This window comes from Benincasa hispida, chromosome 1, assembly GCF_027475165.1.
Source record: "Benincasa hispida cultivar pf3 chromosome 1, pf3_genome.v1.1, whole genome shotgun sequence".
Lineage (NCBI taxonomy): Eukaryota > Viridiplantae > Streptophyta > Magnoliopsida > Cucurbitales > Cucurbitaceae > Benincasa > Benincasa hispida.
In genome coordinates, this window is record NC_143478.1 from 91,869,200 (window position 1) to 91,880,685 (window position 11,486).

An 11,486-nucleotide genomic window follows, 5' to 3' on the forward strand; every position below is an offset into this window, starting at 1 on the left:
TATTTTTATTATTTTTTTGTTGGGATATAATTATGAACTGTGAAGTATGTTTAAACTAGCTGAACTCCAAGTATTACATAAACTTAATTCGTGAATTAGTAAGACATTACGCCTCTCCCGAATCGAAAACTAAAACAAAAACTAAAGCACCATTTGAATAACCATTTTGTTCTTTAAATTTGTGTTTGTTTTCTTACAACGTTTTTTAATATGGTTTTCTCATTATTTCTAACTAAACACTTGAACTCTTAGTTAAATTTTTAAAACAAAAATAGGTTTTTATAAAGGGTTGTTTTTAAATATAAGAATATAAATCAAAATATTTATAAAATATAGCAAAAATTTGAAACTATCAATGATAGACGCTAATAGACACAGATAGACTTCTATCAATGTCTATCAGTGATATTGACACTTATAAAAGTCTATCAGTGTCTATCAGCATATATCATTGATAGTTCTAAAATTTTACTATATCTTGTAAATATTTTTAACAGTTTTACCATTTGAAATAATTTTCCTTTTATAAACTACAACTTGATGTTTGAAAACTCCTAAAATATAAATAATAAAAGAAAAAAGATTGAAAATAGTATTTATAAGATTAATCTTTTAAAAATGGAGAACTAGAAATCTAATAAGTAATGAAACTTGGACCTAATTTGCTACTAGATGGCAATCTACCAAAAATTAGAAACTTTTCCAAAAAGCCATCAAAGAATGACAAATGTTTTCAAAATTTAAAACTTTTTAATTAAACCAACTCATTTCTTCTATTTTTTTCCCTCCAAAAATACCTTATATTGGGGGTATCATGCCTAGGACCAAATGACTTTATAATGGATAAATATTCCAATGATATGTGGTGATAAAGAAAAGAGAGGTACAACTATGTTTTGCACAAATAAACTAATTTCTTAATTCATAATTAACATAAGATTTGGATAATGGATAAGACTTCTTTTCCTGTTGATTGGATCAGATCACTCACATTGGCATCAATAAGTATAGCCAAGAATCTCTGTCAATCAATGATACCTAAAGCAAACCCATATATATGGAAAAAGTGCAATTCTTTTATACTTTCCATTTCTTTTTCCTTTTTCCTTAACTTGTAATCAAGGTGTAATCTAATAGCTTTGTGCTAGATCAATAATGTAGGATGTGAATCTCTGATGAGAATTTTTCTAAGAAGATTTTTTTGTCTCAAAACATTTACCTAAATTATTGTTTTCAATTTATTTGGATATGTTGATTCTGTGTGGAATCATACCAAATTCGTTTTATATCTTTAATTTTAATGGGAAGAATTAAAAAAATATTCCTTGAACGATATATCCGTAAATCGAAGGATTTGACATTGATATTAAATAGCTATGATTATCTCAACCATCTTCTATAAATGCTTGTAAAATATTTAAAAAAAAATGTCATTAATTTAATTCAATGGGAATGAATACTAATAACAATATCTACAACTCAATTTTGGAATAAAAACAACTAATTATCAATCTAAATAAATTTTATAAACTTTGTTTACTTCCAAAAATATGCATCGATATTTGATATTGATATTTTATTGACATATTCATCGATATATCTATAAAATTGAAATCTTGACGTTCATATTGATATTTTAATCCTTATTGTTTAATAAGGCTAGAAACTTCTAATTTTTTTCTCAACCTTAATCTCCATTTCTAAAGAATTCAAGCATGTTTGAGAATGCATGAAATAAATAGATTAAAATGCAAATTACACTCAAAAAGATTTTTCTTTTTTACTTTTTTTATTTCAACAATATATAAGATGTATATAGTATATACTACAGCTAGCAATATTTGATATATTTTGGATCAACTTAAAAAATAATAATAGTAATAATTTCCTTTATCTTACTATTAGAAGATGAGTGAATCCTAAAGCTCTTTTTTGACAACAAATGAAAAGAAAATTTGTAAAATAAAGAAAAGTAACAAGAAAAGACATGAAAATCAAATTCATACATTATCCATTCTCTAAATGGACTAAATATATATGTGCACACTCTTATATTAGAAAGAAAAATAGTAGACAGCTATAATTCATTTCACATGCAACATAAGGATGGATATTGTTTCTATCCACATCCATATACATGGAAAAAAACGCATCAAAAGATTCAAAGAACAAACTGCATTATTACCAAAACCACTACAAATATCAAGTGTTTCATGTGGGCAAAACAAACAAATTAGGGGACTCTACATCTTTTTTCTTTTTCTTTTGGCATAATGAAACTCTACAGATGGGAATATGAGCAAGAAACACAACCAGTCCAGGAATTACCACAAATATAGAGCTGATTATGTAAAAGAAAGTCATTCTTCTTCAACTTAATGGACCCTGTTTCCATTTTCTCATTTTTCCTACTGCTTGACGACTTACCCATCTATCATATGCGCATTTTGATGCAATTCCTCGATGATGTCGGCATTGCGATAGCCATTCGTCTCAAATGAGAAACAACTGTGGTTTTTGTTCTTCACCTTCAACTAAGTTGCCAACAATGACTAGTAAGAACCTTGATAGTGAAAGTATGGCCTCCTAAATTCAGACTACCCTCTTTGGATCTCGAGCAGCTGCAACATGTTCCTACAAGATAAAAATAAAAATTACGGGTAAAGTAACATTCATTAGCCCCATATATTTTATATGCTTTCTGTGACCATGGGTGATATTAATCTAGAGCAAGCATTTAAACCTATAATGGAAATTGTCCTTTTTCTATAAAGAAAAGAAGAGGAAAATAATATATACTAGGTGGGGAAGCATATAGAAACAAGAATTCAACTTCTGTTAGCCCCAGTTTCCAAATCGTACTTACCATCTTAACCTTCAAATACAGAAAGAAAACTTCAATATTCACAACCATTTGCTTTTCAAACAGTAAAATCGAATTGGAGCAGGAGCAGGATTAAGCCTCTACTTCTCAGGCAAAAAAGGGGGAGAAAAAACCAATTGTTGAGCACTTCAGGACTTAAGAATCATTGAATTCCAAGGCACCAAAGAAGAATCAGCATCTCATTTGCAATAAATAGTTACATTCATATAGAATCTCTCCCACTTAGTGTTGGTAAAAGGATAATGCATAAAGGAAGTGTAGCTAGAGTAAAAATCATTTATAAACTAAGATCAACATTGAATCTCAATGGGACTTAGAAAACCACAGGCAGCCGCACAGGCTATGAAAGGAAGGATTTACCAGAGTGGTACCTAGATAGAATTTTGGGGGGCATTATGCATTTGGTCGAAAGCGCAACTGTAGCATTGTACGATAGAAATTAAAAAATCATAGGGGATCAGAGATCTGCAGGCTAGTAGTGGATTTCAATCACCAACTCCGAGCCCCTCTTACCCTGATTTTCGTAATTCTAAAAGTTGGAAGGTTCACTTGTCTGTTTTCTCTCCTTCTTTCTATGGGATGAGACCTTTTTCCTTCCCTCCTGGGGAGTGAAGTTTACTACCTTTTGTTATTTGCCTTTTAGCAGCTATATGGTATTCTTTCATCCTTCTTGATGTATCAGTTCCGTTAGGACTTAGCACCCTCCAAGTCTGGATGCCCTAGATTTCTTCTGTTTAACTTTTTTTTTTTTAATATGTAAGGTAACCCAACCCCTCTTAAAACGCCAAAAAATGCATTACTATCTGTGGAGATCCTCTCTTGCTACTGCTCTTTCTGCATATTTGATTTTTGGGGCTGTTATGGGTTCCTAATAAATATTGCAAGTCTATGATGGGGGAGGCCCTACCACAACTAATCATAAGACAGGGAAACTTTGCGAGAAACCAATTTTTTAGAATTTTTGGCTTGAGAAAATCTGAAAGATCTTTGATTTAATAGATGAGATAACCTAAAGGCTCTTAAAAGGCACAAAAGTGCACGGTATCTATCAATGTATAGGTATAACTCAATGTCCAGTTCAATGTATAACCTTAAGAGAAGATTTTACGTACAGTATAGCCCAATGTCTTCCCTTCGATTCATGCAAATATGATTCTCTGTGACTAGCCATAATTTTAATCCCTAAAATTTGGAGTTTATTTCCTCCCTTCCCTCCACTGCGCATATAAATTGACAGTCAACAAACAGTAATAATAATAATCAAGAACTAACAAGTTAAGTATTTAAAATCTATTTGAGTATAATTGAAAATATATTGTGCACAAACTACCCCTTTATCCTCCCGTAGTCCATTTTCCTTGGCCTTAGTTGCCCCCTTTCTAATAGAGAATAATGATGTTGCAGCCTCCAGGGTTTACTTGGGAATTTGCTACTCCTATGATGGGGCAGAGCAGAGTGAGGATGGAGGAGGGGAGTATTCTCGCTTACGGACCCAACTCCTGTAGCTTGTTCCTTTGTTATTGAGTGAGGCCTTCTCTGTTGAGTTCTCTCATTTTTCTGATGATTTAGAAGATCAAAATCCAAAAGGAGGTTAAATTTTTTGTTTGTAGATCCTCTAATCAAGTTCGATTGGACCATCTCCTATGGTCCTGTTAATGTACTAGATCGTTATGGAGCAGCTTCTTTGGGATTTTTTTCTATCCGTTTGGCTTGGTCGAGCAACTGCATATCCATGTTGCAGGAGTTTCCATCCAATCCCCCTCCCCCCAACTTTAATCAAGAAAAAAATGAAAGAATACAATAGCATAAAAAAAAACCAAGCCCGCAAAGCCCCTTTAGAGGGAGGCCGGCCAAGAAAACAAAATGTTGCCAAGTCCTCACTTAAATGAAAAGGATTGGTTTGCTTGTCTTTGTCCTATTGTTTGGGGTCTTTGGAAGAAAGAAACAATATAAATTTTAGAGAAGTCAAGATGGTTCCTCCTATTGTCTGTTCTTCCTTCGTGAATAAGTTCTCTGTTGAGTTCACCCAAGTCCCAACTTTTCCGATGCTTTGGAAGATTGAAATCCCTAAGAAGGTTTACTTATTTTGTTTATGGAACCTCTAATCACTTCAAAGATTTTTGCTTGAGTTGGTTAGGCTTAGTGTTGTATTCTTTGTAGCGAAGCATCCAAGGCCATGGATCGTCTATTGAGGTTCTGTCAGTATGCTAAATTGTTATGCACCAGCATCTTTGGGACTTTTCCTATCGTTTGGCTCTACTGAACAGCTGCACATTGATGTTGGAGGAGTTTCTTTCCTCTCCTCCCTTTCGTGAAAAGGATTGGATGTTGTGGTTTGCTTGTCTTTGTACAATTCTTTAGGATTTTTTGGAGGAAAGAAACAATATGATATTTAGAGGTGTTGATAGGCATTTGAGTGAGTTGTGGACCCTTGATAGATATCATGCCTCACTTTGAATCGCCGCTTGTATTTTATAATTATCCTTTTAAGACTTATTTTGCTTAACCAGAGCCCTTCTTAGGCCGCTCTTTTTTTTTTTCGTTTTCCTTTTTATGCTTTTTTTTTGGTATCAAAATGAAAGTTAGGCCTTTACAAATTAATTAAATAATTAAATTAAAACCCAAATAAGTTATATTAAAGAAAAAAAAAAAAGCTTTACATTGAACTCGGATAAAAAAAATTATGAGTTGATTTTTCTTTTTATTATGAAATTGAAGAGAGCAGTACAAAAAATTAAAATTAGGATTAACTAGAATGACCCATATCTTTATCTCTTACATTTTCCAAAGATCTGCCAAGTTTTAGGATTTAGTATAAATTACACAAACCCTATCCACATAGACATAAATTAACATGACTGATGTGTAAAAATTGATTATATAATTATTTTAACAATAAAAAAATGGTAATGACAATCTTAATCTTCTGTATAGTTGTAGATAATATCACGGACAATTTTCACACATAAGCTGTCACGTCAGATTGGAACAAATTTCAGAGTTCAAGGGTAAAAAATTAAAAATTTCAAAGTAGGGCATAGTTGAAATCTCCCAGAAAATTTAGAGGTATTTGTATAATTTAACCAAGATCAAACCTCAAATAGCGAGGAGCATTCAGAATGGAAGGTTTAGTGATGACGAAGATGGAATAACATGACAGTAGGAAGAAAAACTGACCCCATCCTTTCTAAAAAATGAAAGGCTCAATCAAAATCACGAGAATGAAAAATGAAAAGGTTTTGAAGTTGGAAAAGGTCAAACAAAGGTGACTGAAATTAATCTTTTTTTTCTTTTCAGCTTTATGATCGAAAGTTTAGGACTGCAATTTTTACACACATAAAAGTCTGAGGGAAAGTTTACAGGTGCAAGTTGTTCCCTTTTAAGAGTTTCAGGATATAATTTTTATAATGGAAAGTTTAGAGGGCAATTGTAACACAATATACTTTAAGGGTGGTTTGTGCAACTTTTCCTTGGATTCACATATTTAATATTTTGTAAGATTTTTAGGTTTAAATTTAAATCTGGTAGGATGCCTGGCGAGCATGGTTAAAGAAGTTTTGATTAGTCGTCAAGCAGGTTTGGGTGTCAGGGATAGCAGTTGGGGTCAATAGTCTAACAGTTAACTAAGATGATTTTGGTGGATCCTTTCTTTTCTTTTTCTAATTATCCTTCTTCATTATCGTTTCTTAGTTAACCATCCAGTAAACAAATTTCCGTTCCAATGGTCAGTTGGCCACTAACTCTCAGAATTTTCCCACTAAAACTTATCACCATAACCCTCTAACTGCATTCTTAATCATTAGAAATTGTAATTAGAAAAAAAAGGAAAGAAAAGAAGTATTAGAATATTATCAGCTAAATAATCTCAACCTGCAATATTATAATGCAGAGCAGGGCATACAGTTAGCAGAGAGTTTGGTGATATTATACTTACTGAGATAAAATCAAAAGCCCTGGTATCTTCCTTCTTTGAACCATTCATCACAGAAGTAGGTGATTGTGCTGCAAGATTTGGCTGGAATATGTCTGGAAGGGGTGAAGAATATCCTCCATTACCTACACCACCACCAGCGCTTGATTGGAGATTAGGGTTCCCAAACTGTTGGTAATTGGACATGGCTGATAATAATTGTTGTTGAGTAAAGAAGTTTCCAGTGGGAGCATACGCCATTGGCTGAGAAGAAAAGGCTGGATTGAACATCGTGCTTGAGGGAAGATAAGTCATTCCGGGGAAAAAGGTGGCATTCATATTTGTCCCAACCATTGGTGAACTGTACATGCCATTTAAAGAATCTTGAGGAACCTGATTCTGATGGTTGGGTTGACTAGAAACCGAGAATAAAGATTCAGACAGCGAATCCTTAGAATTTCCTTTATCTTTACTCTTCAAGGTATCTTCATGGATGGACAAACCACTTATTAGGTCATTAACATCTTTCCTAGCATGTTCTTGTACTGCAGGTTCAGAACTTGATCCAAAAATATCAAAAACTCCAGTTTCATTTTTTTGCTCCGAGGCAGGCTTTTTATTTTCATTAGTAACCTGATTATTATCAAAATTCATCCCAGAAAACAGATCATCTGAATTTTCTCTAGTTTCAGTTGTATGAAATGAGACATCTGAAAAGGGGTCATCATCATTCTTTAGTTCGCTGGTGCTTGTGACAGTGTTTAGGCCATCTCCAAATAAGTCATCAACTAATGGGGTACTCGACAGGTTTTCCACCTCTAAGGATTTGTTTGTTTCACCATAGTCACCTGCATCACTAGTGTCAATTAAGTCTGGCATCTGAACTGTGGAACTGGTATTGCTTGGTACAGACTTCTCGGACTCATTCATGAAGGGAACTCCTTTACCTCCATCTAAAAGTGGCATAACCTGCCCAAAGAGTCAAGGGACTAAATTATAATTCCATTTCAGGATAAGACTCCAAAGTTGACCCTACTTTATTTTCCATTCCATCATACATCATTTCAAGCGATTGTGACAAATTTATGCTTGTATTCAAGGATAGGAATCCAAATCATGGATTTATTTCAGCAATTTCATCAACTATCATGCGGTGGCTTCCTTAAAATCTTAAAGAATAAATATTCATTTCAAAAGAGAAGCATAGTAAATATCATTATAATAGATTCTATTGTTTCGAGGAACTGAATCCAAATACCACACTGTCGCTGCATCAAACCTTTGCATCCTTGGTCAACCAAATCTCATAGATGCAAAGTAATACATTGTAACATAAAAAGTGATTACAATAAGGTTTATGGGATACAACAATGTCAATGAGTACCTACGACTCACAATAATTATGATATCAATATATCATATCATAATAAATTTTACATCTCGACAGGATTAAGTAAGATGGAGGGGAGTCAACTCTGAAATGATCTTTCCCATCAGAGAAAAAAAAGAAAGGAAGAAAGAAGAAAAAAGAAAAAGAAAAAAAAAAAGCCTCCAATACCACTTTAAGAAGAAAGTCACAAAAAGAAACAAGGAAAACAAGCATAAACATTATGTTTTGCAGGTAGAGAGATCAATTTACCTTGCTAGCTTTTTCTCTAAGAGATGCTTGGGGAGATTCAGAACATCCAATCACTGCATCTGGATTTTCACTGAAATAAGATGTCACAATTGAAAAATGATCGTCGTCATTTCTCCTAACCATCGACTCAAGGATGCAGAGAGCTTTGAAACGAACCTGAAGAGTGAAATTCTCATCAAAACCGATTGAGTGAAAATAAGTATACAAGTATCAACTATCATTATTTTAATCGAAAACAGAAAGCCAGCCTTTGCTCATATAATATCATAGAAAAGAGTATTAACAGCAAGAACATGCCTGCCATGATGGGGATGTAAGCTTTGTTTCGAGAGCATTACTCAGTGCCAATGCATCTAACTTTACAGCTTCGACAAGAAATGCTTGAATGGCATCTCGAGTTGGTTGTAAACGCACACCACCTGCTGTTGCAATGGAATCCAGTAACCTCTCCTCTCGAGTTTTGCTCTCTGAAGTGCCAGAACCTGGGTTTCCATTAATTACCCTAGAATCCTGGTTCCAAGTTCCACTAGTAGTACTCTTTGATGTCCCCAGAGTTTCACGGCCATATTCAACTGGTTCATATCTATTATCATACTCTATTTCAGTAGTCAATGACCTCTGAAGGTTGAAACCCTGCTGGCTACTAGTGCCATTCTTTCTTGATGAATGACCTTGTGCCAAATTACTTAGACCTTGTTTGATTGATGCACTTCCTAGACCAACTACCTCGCTAAGAAATGATTTTTTATCTTCTGATGGCGGTTCATAATTTGAATTCCCAAAACCTTGAATTCGACGGTTAAGATTCTCAGATGGTGCAGGCTTGTTATCCTCTTCAGCAAAGATAGAAGAAATAGCATCATGAGCAGTATCCCTCACAGCTTTATTGAGTGCATCACCTTTAAGGGGGTCCGGTTGTCCCTTGTAATGAAATAACTGGCGGACAGCCACAGAGTTCCTCTGCATTTCCCTTCTGAATTCCACACCAGACTTCCCAACTGCATACTTTATCAACCTAAGAGCCTGTAGTAAAATCAAGCACATTTCCAAATTTTCACAAATATGAAACGCACAGTAAGACTTTCTATGGGGTAGAACTGCAACCCATGGAATTTTTACTGAACAGCAGCACACACCAGGTATCAAATTAACCATCCGCTGAATCCAAAATCTAAAAGAAATGTATACAATAGCAATCATTCAACTGATACAATTCCACTTTATATTCAAGTTGCCCTGTCTACAATGACAAATATCGTGGAAAGGACAAGAATCAAGAATGAAAACAGAAAAGGACAAGAATCAAGAATGAAAACAGAACAGACTAAGTCAATATCAATTATATAAAATATATAAATATATATATACACTACAGATTATGATTATAAGCTCTAAAATCTTCAGTTCTGAGAAAACAGAAGTAAAAGAAGAATTTTTGTGTTCATTATTCCATCAATATTTGAATAATATCAAAATTCAAAACCTAAGCGATCCCGAGCTAGCAAAAAAACCAAACATTTCGCCGAATACCTTGCAACACAACCCAAAAAAGAATTACTCTCTGGCAAACAAAACTTTTAATTGCACGGATAAAAAATACTGCTATCTGGATAACACATCCACAAAATTAAGTTCAAAATTAAAATACGAGGAATCAGAACAGAGCGATAAAAAGTAACAATTTAGACACCTTCTGTTTGACAATCGGGCTCTTATGTTCAAGCCTCTTCAAAATAAATTCCGAAAACTCCTTGACAATACTGACATGCGAAGATCTCAAAACCTCGCAAATTTCTTCCAATTTGTACACCGGCGTGACCTTGTCCTCATCAGAAGTCGCCGCATCAATCATTCGCGACCTCCAGTACGACTCTACAGCTCTCCGACTCGAATCCATATTTGACCAATTAAGACTACCAAATCCCTTACAAAGAACAACCGCTACAGACTCGATCCAATCTAAATCAATCCGACCCCTGATCCAAATCCCAGATACCAAAGAAATGCCAAAAACCTTTCGGTCTAGTCAATCCTTGCCTTATCCTCCAAGTAGTCTCACAACGGCAAACTTAATCAGATTCGTTGGAAATTAAAAACTGCAGCTCCTAAATTCAGCCGATCTTCGTTGTGAAGCGAAATTGGGTATCGGAATTGAGGTTCTTGCAATATGAAGATGGAAAAAAAAAATGGCGAGAATTAGAGGATCTTCGGCTTCACACGGTCCGAGCAGGCGACGACCACACCTCAGCCCACCGTTGAAATTCACGTTTACAATGCCACCCTCGAATGGCGATTAATTTTTGGCTATACCTTCTAGATTTTTCTTATTGAAAATAAAAAATGAATTTTTCCTTACATTTTCACTTTCGTCCTCTTTATTTCCCCCCTTCTGTTTCTCTTTCTTCATGTCGTTCGTTAGTTGGTGAATATGGCGATCAGCTATTTATTATTAGTTTAAATAAGAGAAGGTTGTGATGAATTTGAGTCACATAATGAAAATATGAAGATGAATGAAATATAATATTAAAATAAATAATATAATATTGGAAGAAGAATTTCGAACTAATCACGAATCGCCACATCATTTACTAAATTAATGACTAAATTTAGAAATCATCAAATTTGTGACTAATTAAGAGTTGACATGTGTCCCAAATTGAAGTTGAAGATAAATTCTTGAGTAAAATTAAGTTCACCTAATTTGACGTTATAATTTGGGCATTGGTCTAGTTACGCCCAAATATGGGTTTAATTTGGGCCTAAAATGCAAAATAGGCCCAAGGCCAAGCCCATGAGCCAATCAAGTCAAGACCCATGAGCCAACTGGGCCCAATCTCATAAAGCCCATCAAAGAGCCTATAAATAGAAGAGCTCTTCTCATTCTAGAGAGGATTGGACATTCAGAGAGCCCAGAGAGAACTCATAAACAAGACTCTTAAAGCTGCACTTCTAGAAGACAGAAGGACCTTGAAGACATAAAGACTCTTCCAAGACTTTTGCTTCAAGAATGTTCGGTGTTTTTCTTCTTCAAGTCAAGCACATTCATTCAACCA

At 34.4% G+C, this 11,486-nt stretch overlaps 1 protein-coding gene across 1 annotated transcript; it reads right to left on the reverse strand.

The window, feature by feature from the left end:
- Positions 1 to 2,158: 2,158 nt before the first annotated feature.
- On the reverse strand, positions 2,159 to 10,924 carry LOC150038849 (ENTH/VHS family protein). The gene is made up of 5 exons (XM_090317955.1): positions 10,124 to 10,924; positions 8,731 to 9,456; positions 8,434 to 8,589; positions 6,819 to 7,763; positions 2,159 to 2,634 (listed from the first exon to the last, which is right to left on the reverse strand). The coding sequence occupies exons 1-5, from the start codon at positions 10,328 to 10,330 to the stop codon at positions 2,593 to 2,595; spliced, it is 2,076 nt and encodes a 691-aa protein (XP_090174081.1). The 5' UTR covers positions 10,331 to 10,924; the 3' UTR covers positions 2,159 to 2,592.
- Positions 10,925 to 11,486: the final 562 nt, after the last annotated feature.

Excerpts from the sequence above, each read along its gene's own strand:
- LOC150038849 (XM_090317955.1), bottom strand. The coding sequence starts at position 10,330 with ATGGATTCGAGTCGGAGAGCTGTAGAGTCGTACTGGAGGTCGCGAATG. Across the intron at positions 9,457-10,123 it reads GCCCGATTGTCAAACAGAAG|GCTCTTAGGTTGATAAAGTA; the intron begins GTGTCTAAATTG and ends ATTTTACTACAG. Across the intron at positions 2,635-6,818 it reads GGGCTTTTGATTTTATCTCA|GAACATGTTGCAGCTGCTCG; the intron begins GTAAGTATAATA and ends TTTATCTTGTAG.